At 48.5% G+C, this 17,422-nt stretch overlaps 3 protein-coding genes across 4 annotated transcripts in view; 2 read left to right on the top strand and 1 right to left on the bottom strand.

The window, feature by feature from the left end:
• The window catches only part of GLMP (glycosylated lysosomal membrane protein), a 41,954-nt gene that overhangs the window by 4,361 nt on the left and 20,171 nt on the right, over positions 1-17,422 (top strand). Inside the window, exon 6 of one of the 2 annotated variants that reach the window (XM_071727250.1) lies at positions 88-858. The exons of the other annotated variant lie outside the window; for it this stretch is intronic. Within the exon in view, the coding sequence (XP_071583351.1) occupies positions 88-256 (169 nt within the window). The 3' untranslated portion in view covers positions 257-858. Of the gene's footprint in view, positions 1-87; positions 859-17,422 lie in introns of those variants that run through there. 2 annotated transcript variants of the gene reach the window in all.
• TMEM79 (transmembrane protein 79) lies at positions 1,928-6,128 on the bottom strand. Its single transcript, XM_071727252.1, is given in 6 exon segments — positions 1,928-2,321; positions 2,858-3,071; positions 4,059-4,318; positions 4,320-4,478; positions 4,480-4,880; positions 5,653-6,128. Coding segments are annotated over 5 exon segments (1,131 nt in total). The 5' UTR covers positions 4,776-4,880; positions 5,653-6,128; the 3' UTR covers positions 1,928-2,119.
• On the top strand, positions 7,074-17,417 carry SMG5 (SMG5 nonsense mediated mRNA decay factor; the record flags this gene model as incomplete). Its single annotated transcript, XM_071726893.1, has 12 exons — positions 7,074-7,280; positions 8,806-8,904; positions 9,366-9,489; positions 10,019-10,175; positions 11,086-11,175; positions 12,291-12,380; positions 13,147-13,225; positions 13,711-13,836; positions 14,320-14,388; positions 15,448-15,656; positions 15,757-15,894; positions 17,140-17,417. Coding segments are annotated over exons 1-12 (1,536 nt in total), but the record flags the coding sequence as incomplete, so codon positions are not given.

Consider the following 17,422-nt stretch of genomic DNA (forward strand, 5'->3'; position numbering starts at 1 on the left):
GCCATTCCCTCTCATCCCATCCTTCCAGCCCCTTCCCAGGGATGTGTTTCACCTCTCTTTCCCCCCTCCCTGTTTTTTTTCCTGCAGGTCAGCTCTCCTGGGATTTGGGCAGCCCCCCAGGGACACTTTTTCCTCCTTGGTCATCTCCATCGTGGCCATGGCCCTGGGGACCCCCCTGCTGATGCTCCTGGTGGGCTCCTGTGTGGTGCTCTTTGAACAGAGGAAACAATATTCCGAGTATGAGCCCATCAACTGAGGGGAAAATCCCTGGGGAAAGATCCCTGGGATCCTTTTGGTCTCCAGGGAAACAACTCTGCTTCCAGACCCCGGGATCTCCTGTGTCCTCCTCTCTGTCCCTGCTCAGAGGGGACCAAAGCCAAGTTTGCAGCATCTTTTGTGTCACTTTGTCCTGCTCCCTCTGGCTGATTTTTTTTTTTTTTTCCCTCTGATTTCCTCCTCATCCATCCATCCATCCAGCCAAAGGAAGTCTTGGGATTCCCATCAGCTCCGGAATCTCCTAAAACAGGGATAAAACCCCCACTTTTGGCAGATGTGTCCTGCCCTACGTGTCACCCAGGGTGACATCTGAGCCCTGGGGACCCAGTGCCACTCCTGCCAGGGTGCTTTCCTGCTCCTGGGGACACCCCAGGACACCTCACAGACACCTCAGGACCTTTCTGCTGGCACCAAAGGGACACCCAGCACCACTTCTGGGATTCAGGATGGGTCCCCTCAACCCCTGGGTGCCCTCTGGGTGCTTGAAGCCACGGGGCAGAGGTCCTGTGTCACCTGGGGGGGGTGACACTGTCTCTGTCACTGCCTCTGTCACCAAATAAAGTGGATTTTTGCAGAGTGGGAGATCCAAAGGGAAGGAAAAACTTCCTGGAAAAAAAAAAAATAAGGCCTGGGAGAGTGGGATTGGGAGGTGGGGGGGTCTCTGGGGACATCCTTGGAGGCTCTTTCCAACTTCCACTCTGCTCCTGGGCTTTGGAGGAATTAAAAGGTGCTGGAGCTGAGGAGAAAAGGGATGAGGGAGGATCCCTGCCCTGGGATTGCCCCCAGGGGGCTCTGGGGATGGGGTCCCAACCATCCTGAGATATCCAGAAGAGTTGGATCATTCCCTTTCCTGAGATATCCAGAAGGGTTGGATCATTCCCTTTCCTGAGATATCCAAAAGAGTTGGATCATTCCCTTTCCATGCTGGGATTGAATCCCAACCATCCTGAGATATCCAGAAGAGTTGGATTATTCCCTTTCCTGAGATATCCAGAAGAATTGGATCATTCCCTTTCCTGAGATATCCAGAAGAGTTGGATTATTCCCTTTCCATGCTGGGATTGAATCCCAACCATCCTGAGATATCCAGAAGAGTTGGATCATTCCCTTTCCTGAGATATCCAGAAGAGTTGGATCATTCCCTTTCCATGCTGGGATGGGGTTGCAGATGCTCCCATGGATCAGGGATGAGAGTCTGGAGACACCAACCAGGAGGGGAGGAGACCTGAGGGGTTTTCCCTTTATTTGGTGGGATTTGGGTTGGTTTGGGATGAAGTGGAGAAGCCAAAAGGATTGGGGTGGGGGGAGAGGGGGAATTCCAGGAGCCCTTTTGGGGTGGCAGAAGATTTGGGGTGCCCTGGTGGGTGCAGGAGGTGCCCACCCCTGGCTGGGGGCCCATCCTGGGGGGAACTGGGGAATTCTCCATCCCCTGTCCCTTGGGATCAGAGGAGATTCCCTCCTTTCCCAGGAGGAGGAGAGGGACAAATGGGGTCGGGAGGAGTTGGGATAATTTGGAGAAAACATCATTTAGGGAGGTGGTTTTTTGGGTTTTTTTTTAAATCCCTTTTTGGGGTGAGATGTTGGCATCCTGTGTCTGTGACTTGAAACCCCCCCCCCCAAAAAAAAAACCCCAAAAAAACCAATCCCAGAACCAACTGGTGAAGGCTTCATTGAGCAGGAGGTTGGGCAAATCCCACCCCATCCTTGCTTTTCTTCCAGACTTTTTTTTTATTCCCAAATTCCCACCAGGACAGAAGCTTTTGGAGCTCCCTCAACCTTGGGCACCCCAAAACCTTTTTGGGGGGTGAGGAGGCTCTTGGGGTGCAGCCCCCCCCCCCCTCCCTCAACCCCAATACCGGAGTTTGGTTCCCCTTTCCTTGGAATTCTCAGGTTTTGGGGTTCCCACAGCAAAGAGGTTTTCAGGCTCCAGGACAAACATGCTGTAGAGATTCCAGAGCAGCATGGCCAGGAGTGGCAGGAAAGTCATGGAAAAGCCAAAAACCCGGAAGGAACGGCCGATGGCGTAGGAGAGCCAAAAAATTAACCTGGAAAAAGGGAAAGGGAGGTGGAGAATCCGGATTTTTTAGCCCAATGGGAAGGTTTGGAAAGCTTGGGATGGAGCAGCCCTTTTTTTCCCTCTGCTGGAATTGGGAAGGAATCAGGGGGGAGAGATCCCAAATTTTGGGCTGGAGTTACCTGGAGATAGGAAAGTCAAAAAATTAACTTGGAAAAAGGGAAGGGGAGGTGGAGACTTGGGATTTTTTAGCCTGAAGGGAAGGTTTGGAAAGCTTGGGATGGAGCAGCCATCCCAAGGAGTCAGGGAATGGGGGATCCTAAAGGGGGGGGGATCCCAAATTTTGGGCTGGAGTTACCTGGAGATAGAAAAGCCAAAAAATTAACTTGGAAAAAGGGAAAGGGAGGTGGAGACTCGGGATTTTTTAGCCCGAAGGGAAGGTTTGGAAAGCTTGGGATGGAGCAGCCCTTTTTTCCCTCCTTTTCTCATTGCTGGAATTGGGAAGGAGTCGGGGGAATTGGGAAGGAGTCGGGGGGGGGGGAATCCCAAATTTTGGGCTGGAATTACCTGGAGATGGCAAAGAGCCCGGTGAGGAGGGGGATGAGCTTGAGGAGCTCCTGGGGGAGGTAGGTGACCAGGACAGCCAAGTTGAAGAAGTAGAGGATGAAAAGTTGGATGGATTGGGAGACGAAGGCGCGGTGCAGCTCCAGCTCCCGCTCCAGCTCCCCAAAGGGCTCCAGGGCGGAGGAGCAGAGGCGGGAGATGCCGCTGACGATCATCCCTGCGGACACCCAGCAACCAATCAGCAGAGAGACAACCAGCCAAGCAACCAACCAATCAGCAGAGAGCCAACCGACCAACCAACCAATCAGCAGAGAGCCAACCGGCCAACCAACCAATCATCAGAGAGCCAACCGACCAACCAACCAATCAACAGAGAGCCAATCGACCAACAGAGACCCAACCAACCAACAGACAGACAACCAACCAATCAACAGAGACCCAACTGACCAACCAACCAATCAGCATAGAGCCAACCAACCAACCAATCAGCAGAGAGACAACCAACTAACCAATCATCAGAGAGCCAACCAACCAACCAACCAATCAACAGAGAGCCAACCGGCCAACCAACCGAGACCCAACCAACCAACCAACAGACAGACAACCAACCAATCAACAGAGACCCAACTGACCAATAGAGACCTAACCAACCAACCAATCAATCAACAGAGACCCAACCAACTAACCAACCAATCAGCAGAGAGACAACCAACCAACCAACCAACCAATCAGCAGAGAGCCAACCAAGCAACAAACCAACCAGGACCCAACAGAGACCCAACTGACCAATCAACCAGCAGAGACCAAACCAACCAATCAACAGAGACCCAACCAACCAACCAAGATCCAACAGGGACCCAACTGACCAACCAACCAACCAACCAAGACCCAACCAACCAACAGGAACCCAAGAGAGACCCAACCACCCACAGACACCCAACCAACCAACCAAAACCCAACCAACCAACCAAAACCCAACCAACCAACCACCCAGGACCCACCCAACCAGCAGAGACCCAACCCAACCCAACAGGGATGAGAAGAGAGCCAAGAAACTCCATTTTGTCACCGAGCTCCCCCAACTCCTCCCCCAGCCCCGCTCCCCGGAGTGGGGTGAGGGGCTCAGAACCCCCCCAAACCTCCTCCCCCCAGGCTCCGAGCCCCCCCCAGGCCCCTCCGAGCCCCCCCCAGGCCCGTGGCTCACCCAGGAGGATGGGGAAGGTGGCGAAGGCGGCGCAGCGCAGGGTGTAGACGAGGCGGGCGGTGGGGGTGGGCAGGGGGGGGGCATCGAAGGGGAGGAAGACGAAGGCCCCGTAGAGGAAACAGGGACAGAGGAACAAAGCCCCAAACCCCGAAGCCACGGCCTTGAGGTTGTCCCTGCAGCCCCCAGCCCAGGGACACCGAGGCTCCCCCCGGCTCGGGGGGGTCTTGGCCACCAGGCCCTCAAAGGCCAAGGGGGGGGGCACGGGTGGGGTGGGGGGGTTGGAGAGGTTGGAGGGGGAGGGGTTGGGGTCTCTCAGAACCTCCCCTCCAGCCCTCCCGGGTTTGGGGGTTCGGGGTTTTTTTGGGTTTGCCGGGGGTCTGCTCGATGCAGTGGGGGTCGATGGGGACAAAGACGTGGGGGGGGGTCAGGGGGGGGGTCCTCATCCTTGGCTTCCATCGGGGGACACTTGGGGACAGCGTCCTCCAGGGTGTCACCTCCAGGGGGGGGGCAGCTCTTTGGCTCCAGGGGTTCTGGGGGGGCCCGGGCACTGGGGTGGCACTGGTCCCTACTGGGGTGGCACTGGTCCCATGGCAGGGTGGCCCCGTGGTCCCTTGGGTGCTGATCCAGGTTTTTTTCCAAGGGGGTGTCCAGGGTCACCTTGTCCAGGACCAGCAAAGCCACCTCCTCAGGGGACAGGATGGGGTCAGCAGCAGCCATGGCAGTGCCCCCCCCCAAAAAAAAAACCCCAAAAAATCCCAAAAAACAAAAAACCCTGGAGGTGTCCAAAAGGGCTCAGGTTCACATTCCTTCTTTTTTTTCACCCTGTGTCAGGAAAAAAGGGAACAGATTAAAAAAAAAATTAAAAAAAAAAAACGAGTTTTTGGGGCCACACACGCAGCTGCAATTTTTATTTAGAGGGTGACTTGGCAGCCACTGGTCCTGGAATTCCCATCTGTTCCTGGAATTCCCATCCATTCCTAGAATTCCCATCCATTCCTGGAATTCCCACCAATTCCTCCCCACCATTAAGGAGAAAGCAGAAGGATCAGGGGGGATCAACCTGGGGGGAGCACAGCCCAGAGCCGAAATCCCTGAAATCCCAGGATTTGGGGACTTTTGGGGTTTTCCCACGGAGATCCTGATCCTGGCAATCCCAAGCCAGCAGCCCCTTCCATTTGGGAAAATCCCTTCAGGAAGCATCAGGATGAGCCAAATCTGCAGCCCCTTGGGGCTGAGACCCTGCTGGGTGCCCCTTCCCGGCAGGAATCCCACATTTTTCCCCCCATTTCCTGGAATTCCCTGTTTTCTCAGCCTATCCCAGGCGTCGCTTCCTGAAGGGAATTTCCTACAAAAAAAAAAAATTAAAAAAAAATCTCTTTTTCCCTCCCTTCCTCCTCCAGGGGTATCCCTGAAATCCCCCCCTGGGAAAGGGGAAAAAATTAGGGAAACTGAGGCACGGGATTCCAACTGGAAACTGATTCCAGCTGGAATCCAGAGGAGGAAACACGGACACAGCCCCTTCCTGGGCCAACCCCAGGGGACAAAAAAGGGGGGACAAGGAAGGGACCTGGATCCCCTTCACCCCTAAACTTACCTGGGAGAGAAATGGGGGAGCCGGGAGCCTCTGGAATGTTTCCACCCCTCAAAGTCCTGGGAAGTTGGAGCTTCCAAACCTGTTGGACCAGCTCAGGTGGGGCTGGGACCAAAAAAAAGGGGGGGTGGAGCTGCCTCACCCGCCCATGGAGGTCGGAAAAAGGCACCAGGAAGGGTGGAGCTGGGGACAAAGTGACCCAAAAAGGGGGCTCTGGGATGAGGATTTGTGGGAAAATCCCCAAAGGAGCTGAACCTGGGATGGTGCTTCCCAGGGATGAGGAAAACCAAAGGGATTGGGGGGGGTTTTCCCATGGAGGTCGAAAAAAGGCACCTGGAAGGGTGGAGCTGGGGACAAAATGATTCAAAAAGGGTTCTGGGATGAAGAGGGGATGAGGATTTGTGGGAAAATCCCAAAAGGAGCTGAGGCTGGGATGGTGCTTCCCAGGGATGAGGAAAACCAAAGGGATTGGGGTTTTTTCCCATCCCAACCTCCACCTGGTTCTGGGGTGACCCTGGGGGCGGGGGGAATCTCCTCCCTCTCTTCCCTTGAGGGATTTAGAGGCAATCCCAGGATTCTCCGTTGCTTCCAAGGTTTGGGAAGACCCCGGGAGTTGGAATGGGAATAGGAATGGGTGTGAGGGGGAGATTCCAAGCCCAAAGGGGCCATTTCCTCCTCTCTCTCTGCCTCTCATTTATTTTTTAGTGGGAAATACCTCCATCCCCCCCTTTCCCTGTGCTTCCCAGGTTTTTTTGGGATGAGTTCTGGGTCCCTGAGGAGCAGAGGACACTGAGGGGGCTCACTCAGGGGAGCCTCCTCAGGAGGAAATCTCGCGAGATGACGCCTCCAGGCCGCCATTTTTTGCCCCTTCTAAGTGAGGGCGCAGTCTCAGTTCTCGCGAGATGACGCCTCTCAGCCGCCATTTTTTGCCCTTACTAACTACTGGCAAGCGCCACAGCCACCCCAGGGGGAAATCTCGCGAGATGACGCCTCCAGGCCGCCATTTTTTCCCGTACTAAATGAGGGCAAACGCGGCCCGGTCTCAGTTCTCGCGAGATGACGCCTCCAGGCCGCCATTTTTGCCCCTACTAACCACTGGCAAGAGCCGCAGCCCCCTCCGTGGGAAATCTCGCGAGATGACGCCCCCCGGCCGCCAGTTTTTGCCCCTCCTAAGTGAGGGCAAGCGCCGCAGCCTCCTGCAAGGGGAACCCTGGCGAGCTGAGGCCTCTGGGCCGCCCTTTTTTCCCGTCGTAAGTGAGGGGAAGGGCGGCGAGAGGCCCTGTTCTCGCGAGACGTTTGCCAGCACTAAGTGAGGGCAAAGCGCCGCAGCCGCCTGAGGAGGAGGGAAGTCTCGCGAGAACAAAGCCGCTGGCCGCCGCTCTCGGCCGCAAATCTCGCGAGATCTCGCCGGGGCAAGGGGGGGGCAGCGATGGCGGCGGAGCGGGGCCGGGGGAGGCGGCGGAGGCGGCGGGGCCGGTGCTGAAAGGAGAGAACCGGAGCGAAGCGAAGCGAAGCGAAGCGAATCGGGCAGGGGCCTTGGGGTGAGCGAGAGCCATGAGCCAAGGAGGAGGCGTCGGCGGGGAGAGCGGCGAACCGGAGGCCAAAGTGCTGCACACCAAGAGGCTGTACCGGTGAGGAAAGGACTGAGGGGGGGGGGGGGTGGTGGTGGAAACTGAGGGGAAACTGAGAGGAAAAGGGGGTGGAAGGAGCTGGGGAGGGGAATTAAAGGGGGTTTGGGGGGGTCTGAGGAGGGGGGGGGTCTGGAGGGGTTTGGGGGTGAAGGGGATGGGAGGAGGCGAAACTTGAGGGTTTTTTCTGGTGGTTTGGGGTTTTTTTGGGGTTTGGAGGGTTTAGGGGGAGGTTAAAGAGGGGGGATGTGGAGGGAAGGATCCAGGGATATGAGGTGGGAAATGGGAGGAATCCAGAGGAGAAGAGGGGAGGAGGTTGGAAGCTGGAAAGAGGGGAGATGGGGGGTTTAGGGAGGGTTGGGGGGAAAAGGGGTTGGAGGAAAGGGAATAAAATGAGGGGGGATCCAGGAGAAGTGGTCAGTGCTGAGGGAAAAGGGAATTTCAGGAAGGGAAGAGGGGGAAGGGGTTTGAGATGGGCAATTCCACCTTTATAGGGTGGGGGAAAAGGGGGAGAGGGGGGCATGGGACAGGCAGGGAGCTGGGTGAGGGCTGGAGGAAGGATTTGTCTGGGTTTTAGGGAGGTGATGGGGTGCAGGGATGGAGAGGTGGAGGATATCAGGATATCCAGAGGGAGGGGATGAGGAGCTTGAGGCATTTTCCTGTTGTATGGAGGGGGTGGAGCTGCACAACTTCCCAATAAAACCAATTCCCTGGGATTCCACTCAGCACCACGCAGGGGAAATGGTGTCAGGAGGGAAAATTGGGGAAATAATGATGGTTTTGGTCAGCTCAGCCCAGCAGGGAGGAGGCCCCTGCCCTCTGCTGACTTTTTGGTGAGCTGGCCCAGGTGTTGCCTCCCTTTTGCCTCAGTTTTTCCATCAGTAATTCCTTGGGAATTTCCAGCAGCCAGGGGGTGGTTTGGAAAACGAGGAAAAAAGGCAAGAGGTGGATTTTTATTTTTTTGGGGTGACATTGGGCAGGTCCTTTCATCCCCTGGACCCTCAGAAATCTGGCAAGATCCTTGCTCAAAAATCCAGAGAAGGTTTAAATGGTATTTAATTTGTTCTGTGTTTTTTTTTTTTTTTTGAGGTAAAAAAAGCTTTTTTTTGGGGTGTGAGCTGCTGAGCAGGGAGAGAACCTGAACCCTGTGCCTGGAATCAGAGAGAAAAAAGGGAAAGGGGAAGGAGTTGGTGTGGAGTTTCCCAGGAGAGTGGAAACCCCCAGGAGGGTTTGGACTCAGAGCTTCTGAGCCCTTTCCCTGAGGGCTTTTTGGGTGCTGTGGTCACCCTGAAATCTTTTGTTTGCAGCAAAATCCTTACAGCAGCATTTTTTTAAATTTGGTTTTATTTTTTTTCCCCCCTTTTTTCCAGAAGCTTTTGCAAAAATGCAGAAAGGAAATCAATTCCTCTGGCCTGCTGCCCCAGTGCAGCTGCCTAACCATGGAATTAAGCAGCCTAAAACCTCAGGAATCAATTCCACCTCCTTCCTGCTGAAGTTTTTCCCTCTTTTTTTTTTTTTTTTTTCCCAGAGCTGTGGTTGAGGCTGTCCATAGGTTGGATCTCATCCTTGGCAACAAGGCAGCTTATCAGGAAGTCTTCAAACCAGAGAACATCAGCTTGAGGAACAAGTAAGTTGGGGAATACTCAGTTTTTTTTTTTAATTTTGCTTTTTTTTTTTGGGGGGGGGAAAATCCCCCTGGAAGTTTTGCAAGGTTTGTGGCAGCTTGGGGAAGCCTCCAGGCTGAATGTGGGGGCTGAACAGCCCATGCCTCCAAGCTTTCCTGAAAGAAATCCTCAGGATTTATCCTTAAAAACCTGGAGGATGGAAAAAAAAACAACCTCCTGAGCTGCATGAGGAATCTTCTGGCAGGTCCAGAGGGTGATTTGGGTTTTTTTTTTTTCTTACTAAGATTTTAAGCTCTCAAGGTGATTTTTGAGCCAAGCTCAGGTTGTGCAGCTCTTGTGGGAGGCCCCAGAGGTCCCAAACTTTTCCAAACTCAGCTTTTCCCCTTTCCCTGCTCCTCTGGTGGGAGTTTTTTTTTTTTTGGGGGGGAAAAGTGCTGGAGTTAACTGTGAATTTTCTGCCCAGGCTCCGGGAGCTGTGTGTGAAGCTGATGTTCCTGCACCCAGTGGATTATGGAAGAAAAGCAGAAGAATTACTCTGGAGAAAAGTTTATTATGAAGTTATCCAGCTGATTAAAACCAATAAAAAGGCAGGTATCTGGGGCAGGCTTCATGCACAGCTTTTAATTTAAATTAAAAACTTCATTTGCTTGAGTGCTTGTGGGCTGAGTGGAGGCAGCAAAGCATTTTTTTAATTTTTTTTTTTGGTCTTGCTGGGGCCAGGGAGGGTTTTTTCAGCAATTTGTGCTGAATATTTCTCTGTCCTCCTTCAAAACACCTAAAATTCCAGGTAGGATGCTGCTCTGAGGAGGCTTTTCCAGTGGATTTCCTGGGAAACCCTCAAAATATCCACATCCCACTTTTTCCCTCTCCCTCTTGGGGATTTGGCTGAGGTGCTTTTCCCACACCTTTGGAATTTTGGTTGATTTTCTTCTTCCACCAATTCCTTCTCCTCCTTCATGGAATTCTGATGCCAACTCCACCATTTTTAAGGCAGAGGAATTAAAAAAAACCCCAACCCCAGCTCAACTTTTCCTCCAGCTTTGCCCCCCACGTGGGTCCCCAGCTTGAAATTTCCCTCGGGCTGCTTTAATTTTCCCTCTTTTTCCTTTTTTCCAGCACATCCACAGCCGGAGCACCCTGGAATGTGCCTACAGGACTCATTTAGTTGCTGGAATTGGATTTTACCAACATCTTCTCCTCTACATCCAATCCCACTACCAGCTGGAGCTGCAGAGCTGCATTGACTGGACTCATGTCACAGACCCCCTCATAGGTTGGTTTTGCCTCCCCCTTGCTCTTCCCCAGCTTTTTTTTCAGCATTCAAGGCATAAATTTATTTTTTTTTCCCCTGATTACCTGTTTAAAACTCTCCAGCTCTTCTTTTCCATGGAATTTTTTTTTTTTTTTAATAGCAACCTGGGGAAAGGATGGAGGAAAAACAAAGGTTTTAAAGCCTCATTAAAGCTGAGAGAGGGGCCAATGGGGGGAATAATTTCTTGAAATCAGCAGATTTTTTTGTTCTAGATGGAAGATTCCTTTCTTTCCCTTTTTTTCTGCTTTCCTTCATCCCTTTAATCAGGGGCTGGCAGAGAGTAATTAATAATATTTTTTAGTTGATCCTTTTCTGGATGCAAAAGGCTTTTTTTCTCCAGAGGGAATTCTTCCTGGGCCTCAACACATTTCTTTTTTTTCCCCTGATTACTTGTTTAAAACTCTCCAGCTCTTCTTTTCCATGGAATTTTTTTTTTTTTTTAATAGCAACCTGGGGAGAGGATGGAGGAAAAACAAAGGTTTTAAAGCCTCATTAAAGCTGAGAGAGGGGCCAATGGGGGGAATAATTTCTTGAAATCAACAGATTTTTTTTTTTCTAGATGGAAGATTCCTTTCTTTCCCTTTTTTTTTCTGCTTTCCTTCATCCCTTTAATCAGGAGCTGGCAGAGAGAAATTAAGAAAATCTTTTAGTTGATCCTTTTCTGGATGCAAAAAACTGGAGCCAACCCCCTGTGGCAGAGCCAAAACCTCAGGGAGCATCCCTTGAGCAGGCACCCCCTTTCCCTGCATTTTTTCCCTCATTTTCCCTTCTGAACCCCCCTGGCAGGGGGGGCAATGGGTGATCCAGGCACAGGGGGGGTTGCAGGCTGCTGGGATTTTCTTCCCTCTGGCATTCCCTGGATTTCCCTCAGGCTGCAAGAAACCTGTGTCTGCCTCGGAGAAGGAGATGGAGTGGGCACAGATGGCCTGTCACAGGTGTCTGGTGTACCTGGGAGACTTAGGTAAGAGCAGCAGGGGTTTCAGGGCAGCTTTTAATAACTCTTTATTTAGCTTTTGATAATTTTTTATTTAGCTTTTGATAACTTTTAATTTAGCTTTTAATAACTTTTAATTTAGCTTTTAATAATTTTTTATTTAGCTTTTAATAACTTTTTATTTAGCTTTTAATAATTTTTTATTTAGCTTTTAATAATTTTTATTTAGCTTTTAATAATTTTTATTTAGCTTTTAATAATTTTATTTAGCTTTTAATAATTTTTTATTTAGCTTTTAATAATTTTTTTTTAGCTTTTAATAATTTTTTTTAGCTTTTAATAATTTTTTTTAGCTTTTAATTTTTTTTAGCTTTTAATAATTTTTTATTTAGCTTTTAATAATTTTTTTTAGCTTTTAATAATTTTTTTTAGCTTTTAATAATTTTTTATTTAGCTTTTAATAATTTTTATTTAGCTTTTAATAATTTTTATTTAGCTTTTAATAATTTTTATTTAGCTTTTAATAACTTTTTATTTAGCTTTTAATAATTTTTATTTAGCTTTTAATAACTTTTTATTTAGCTTTTAATAATTTTTATTTAGCTTTTAATAACTTTTTATTTAGCTTTTAATGATTTTTTATTTAGCTTTTAATAATTTTTTTTAGCTTTTAATAATTTTTTTAGCTTTTAATTTTTTTTTAGCTTTTAATAATTTTTTTTAGCTTTTAATAATTTTTTATTTAGCTTTTAATAATTTTTTTTAGCTTTTAATAATTTTTTTTTTTAGCTTTTAATAATTTTTTTTTTTTAGCTTTTAATAATTTTTTTTTTTTTAGCTTTTAATAATTTTTTATTTAGCTTTTAATAATTTTTTTTTAGCTTTTAATAATTTTTTTTTTTTTTAGCTTTTAATAATTTTTTTAGCTTTTAACAGAGCCTGAGGGGAGCCTGGCAAGCCTGGGACATTTCTGCCAAGAGCAATGGGTTGGAATTGTTGACTTGGGCAGAGAATTCTGCTTTTCTGGGCTTTGAAATCCCAGTTTTTCTGCAGAAGGGGAGGGGGAGACCCTGCTCTTTGCTTTCTGAAGGGCAGCGTGTGGGTTTTTTGGGGTCTTTTTTTTGGTTTTTTTGGTTTTTCAGCTCGCTACCAGAACGAGCTGGCAGGGGTGGACACGGAGCTGCTGGCTGAAAGATTTTACTATCAAGCCCTTTCTGTTGCACCCCAAATTGGTGAGTGACTTCCTAAGAATTTTCACTCCTTCAGATCATCTCCCCACATCCTAAAACCACCACAGTGTGCTGGGCCAGGTGGTTTCATCCTCTGGTTGTGATGCCTCCTCTCTTGGGGAATCTCTGAAAGAGGAGAATTAAAGCAAAGGGGCTTTTTGTCCTCAATTTATTCACTGATAACCTCCCAGGAGCTCAGATTTCCATGGTTTTGGTAAAGTTGTGTTTGTCTGGCTGAGGGAAGACCCAAGCTGTCTGTTGCCAGAACATTTTTGGCAAAAAAAAAAAAACCCAATAAAATCATCCCCCGTGCTGCTTTCTCCTCCAGAAGTGGCCTCTGGATGAGGACACTTTGTGGCAAGAGTTGAGGGTCTGTTTTATGATAAAATGTGTGAACTTCTGGGGAAAAAAAACCTGTTTTCTCTGAGTTGTTTACTAGGCTGATCCCAAGAAGTGACCATAAATTTATTTAGGAACTGGAACAGAACCCTTAAATGCTGCTGGATCCAGGAAGATCCAGATTTATGGGATTATTGCCCCAAAAGAGGAGGCAATAATTGCTGGCAGGAAGGTGGGAAAGGTCTGGAAGCCCAACTGACCCAAAACCTGGTGCTGAAAAGTGGGGAAAAGCTTTTGTCCTGCAGCTTTCCTCCTCTTTTTTTCTGCCATGTGGGATGGGGGAAAAAATTTGCTTTCCAGCAGTGGAGAACTGAATGGTGTTGCCTTTTTTTTTTTTTTTGGGTTTTTTTTGGGTTTTTTTCCCTGCCAGGAATGCCCTTCAACCAGCTGGGCACCTTGGCAGGCAGCAAATACTACAACGTGGAAGCCACCTACTGCTACTTACGTTGGTGAGTGAGTCTTTTTCTCCTTTTTTTTGGGGGCTTGTGACTCTTTCCAGTGAGTTTCAGGGGAAGGGGGAGCTTGGGGGTTTTATTTCACCTTGGAGCAAGGCTGATGAGAAGAAAAACCTCAGTGAAGCCAAAACCTTGTGCTGGGCAGTAAAATCCAAGTGCTGGGAGGGCAGGGTGGCATCAGGAGGGACTTTTTTGCCTGTGTTGAGGAGTTTTGGAGGAGAAGTTGGGTGCTGTGAGGCACCCTGCAGAGTGAGGTGGGTGCAGTCCCTCTGGACATGGCCTTAAAGCAGAGGTTTGGGGGTGCTGCAGCTTCAAGTGGGGCTCAAAAAAAAAGAAAAAAAGCAGCAGTAGGTGCCTTCCTGCTTGGGTGGCTGGGTGGCTTTCCACTGGGAAAAAAAAAAATAAAGAAATAAAGCAGGGAGTGGGAGCAACTTTGTGGCAAAGGAAGTTTTGATGTGTTTTTTGTTTTGGTGCCTCAGTATCCAGTCTGAAGTCTCCTTTGAAGGTGCCTCCGGGAACTTGAAGCGTTTGTACGACAAAGCAGCCAAAATGTATCATCAGCTGAAGAAATGTGAAAGCAGGAAGTTGTCTCCAAGCAAAAAACGGTGAGAGGGGAATAAAAAAATTAAAAAAAAAATTAAAAAATTAAAAAAAAAAAAAAAAAAAAGGTTTGGGCTGCAAGCTGCTGTTCCAGCAGGGTCATCCTTTGGGTTTTCTTCCTGGGAGGAGGGGGCTGAGCAGAGATTGGTGCAATCAGGATCTCTTCTGGATTCTCAGGAGAGAGGATCAGGATCTCTCAGGCTGTGATTCCAGGAGGAAAACTAAATTTTGGTTGAACTGAAAACTGGGAGGTTTTCTCACTCTCCTCCAGAGCAGGTTCTTCAGGGCTGAGGAACAGTGGCAAAAATTACAAGTGTGCAAAGTGTTTTTTTTTTTTTTTTTTTTCTCCAGCTTCATCAGGATGTGGTTTTTCCATTGGGATCTGATTTCCCTCCTAATGGAATTCCCTGAATTCCCTCCCCTTAGCCTGATCCATCTCTGGGTTTTGGTTCCTGCTCCACAAGTGTTTTTTTTCTTCTTCTTTTTAGAGGCAAAGACATCAAGAGGTTGCTGGTGAGCTTCATGTACCTGCAGAGTCTTTTGCAGCCAAAGAGCAGGTAAGATGATGGCAAATTTATGTTTTTTGGTGCTAAATCCCAGGAGCAGGGATTCAAAATTTGAAAAAACTCTTCCCTGGGGGATAACAGTGCCTGTGCTGAGCCTTCCTGCCAAAAAATCCTAAGATTTTAAATCTTTAAACCTTACAGGGAGAGTGAAGAAGAGTGGCTGAAATACCAAAGGGTTAAAATATTTTCTGGAAGCTTTGTGGGTTTTTTTTTTTTCTTGGATTTTTCTCTGCTGGGAGGTTTTCTGGTCACTGTAAATTCTCTCTTCCCCTTGACAGTTTTCTGCTGGCCTGAGTTCATTTTTTTCTTTTTTGCTTGCTTCTTGGGATTTTTATTTTCTTTTTTATTTTCTTTTTCTTTTTTATTTTATTTTTCTCTGGCTCCAGATGCCATCTCAGGAGTGCCAGACAGAGAGGGATAATCATTTTCTTCACCCTGCTGATTGTGCCCAGGATGGGCTCAGCTTCCAGCTAGTGACTTTTACACTTCAGGGCTCATTTAATATCCTCTTATCCAAATATTTTAGTGCATAAAAAAATGGCAAATCTTTCCCCAAGCATTTTGCCCCCCTGAAAATTAATTTTTTTTTTTTTTTTCTTTTTTTTGCTCTTCTGCAGACTGGTTTATTTTGTAACCAGGAGACTGGTGCAGCTCCTGACACTGAATATTTTCTTTGAAGCAGCTCAGAGCTCCAGAGGATTTGGGAATATTCTTACAGGATGCAAGTTGGGAACATGGGAGGAGGAAAAGCTGAGAGTCCCCAGCTTAGAGCTGAGCAGGAAATCTGGAACTTTTTGCTCCTTTAGCCCCGGGGATCACTGCCATCTGGTTTTTGGTGACTTATCTCTTATTTCTCTTGAATTCAGCAGCTTTGGAGAGGAAAACATAATCTGATTCATCTCCCATGGGTTTTTTTACCTCTTCCCTGGAGTTTCATCCTTCCTGGTGCTGTAGAATCTCCTGGCTCCCACTTTTGGTTCCACGCAGGCACCGCCAGGAGCTCGGGGCTTGGAAAAAATGATTTTATTTTTAATTTTTTTTATCTTTTAGCTCTCTGGATTCTGAGCTGACATCTCTCTGCCAGTCTGTACTGGAGGATTTTAACCTCTGCTTGTTCTACCTGCCCTCTCCTCCTCACCTGAGCTCAACGAGTGAGGATGAAGAGGAATATGAGAGTGGATATTCCTTCCTCCCTGACCTCCTCATCTTCCGCATGGTCATCATCTGCCTCATGACTGTTCACAGCCTCAAGAGGGCAGGTGAGCTTTTCAGGCCCCACAGAATAAAAAAAAAAAAAAAACCAAACCCTCAGCAGTCTAAATTTGGGGAAAATTTGGGCTGATTTGCCTCTCCTTGCAGGCTCCAAGCAGTACAGTGCAGCCATTGCTTTCACCCTGGCCCTTTTCTCTCACCTGATCAACCACGTCAACATCCGCCTGCAGGCAGAGCTGGAAGAAGGGGAAAATCCAGTTCCAGCTTTCCAGAGTGATGGAACAGGTAAAGAGGGCAGAGGCAGGAGGAGCTGGGGCTCCCCAGTTCCCTGTTTATAGGGCTGGGCTTTTAATTCTTCTCCTAAATCTCCCGAGTGTGGATTTTTTTCTGCTGAGAGACCTGATTTTTTTTTTCTGGTGGCAGAGACCTCTCTCTCTGAGTTCCAGAGTAATCAGAACTTGGAATTTTGCTCTCCTGGCTGGAAGGAGTTATTTTTCTGCATCCCTTGGCAGCTCCTTCCTCATCTGTTTAGGTTCCAGCTTTCCAGAGTGATGGAACAGGTAAAGAGGGCAGAGGCAGGAGGAGCTGGGGCTCCCCAGTTCCCTGCTTATAAAGCTGGGCTTTTAATTCTTTTCCTAAATCTCCCAAGTGTGGATTTTTTTCTGCTGAGAGACCTGATTTTTTTTTTTTCTGGTGGAGGAGACCTCTGTCTGCTGAAACCCCCCAAGGAGGGAGAGCTGCTGAGCCACTCTCTGAGTTCCAGAGTAATCAGAACTTGGAATTTTGCTCTCCTTGCTGGAAGGAGTTAATTTTCTGCATCTCTTGGCAGCTCCTTCCTCATCTCTTTACCCTGCTCCCTGCTTTCTATTTTCTCTCTCTATTTGCTGTTATTTTCTGGGCTCTTTTCTCCTCCATCAAGGAGGTGATTGCAGCTGAAACTCCTGGGCAGGGAGCAAACCAAATCTCTGCTCAAACAAAACCAGAACTGCAGTTTCCAGAGGGGATTCTCTGCAATTTATTCTCCTGTTGAGCAGAAAAAAAAAAACCCAAAAACTGCTGAATCTTTTCTCTGCCCAAAGTCGATGTGGGAGATTTCACAAGACCAGAGGCTTCCTGGTCAAAAGCAGTGAGGAACAACTCCTCCCCCTTGGTTTTTGAAGCTTTTGGGGTGCTGTGGGGCTGCTGGAAAAGCATTTTGCTCAAGGATGGGATTAGGTCAGGTTATAGGGTGGGGGTCACTGCTTTAGTCTTGGGAAAAGATTTTAGGTTCAACTCGTCTGGTTTGTGCAGCATTCAGCACTGAGGTTGCCTGCTCAGGAGGAATCCAAGCTTCCCAAGATTTTTTCTGAGCATTTTCTAGAAACTGAGTCCTTTTTCTAGGGCTGCCACTGCTTCAAGACACCAAAAAGCAGGGGTTGAAATTTCCACACCTGATTTTTTCGCCCCCCTCCCCAGTGGGCGGCTTGTCTGACGCCTCCTCCTTTTCTTAATTATTATTTTTTTTTTTTATTTATTTCCAAACACCTGTAGATGACCAGGAGCTTCGGGAACCCCCAAACTCCCTGGAGAAGGAAGCTGAAGTTGATTTGGTGAATCACCAGCCCAGCGAGGAGCAAAGGAAGAAGGATTGCAAGAAAAGCAAGAAATATTCTCGCCTCTCCTGCTTGCGGCGCCGCCGCCACCCTCAGAAGGTGGATGAGAGCGACCTGAGTGAGGGCTTTGACTCTGACTCCAGCCAGGGCTCCACGAAGGGCAGTGATGGTTCAGAGAGTGGCTCAGAGAAGAGTGATGAGGAAGCAGAAGCTGCTTTTGA

This window comes from Heliangelus exortis, chromosome 27, assembly GCF_036169615.1.
Source record: "Heliangelus exortis chromosome 27, bHelExo1.hap1, whole genome shotgun sequence".
NCBI classification, from domain to species: Eukaryota; Metazoa; Chordata; class Aves; order Apodiformes; family Trochilidae; genus Heliangelus; species Heliangelus exortis.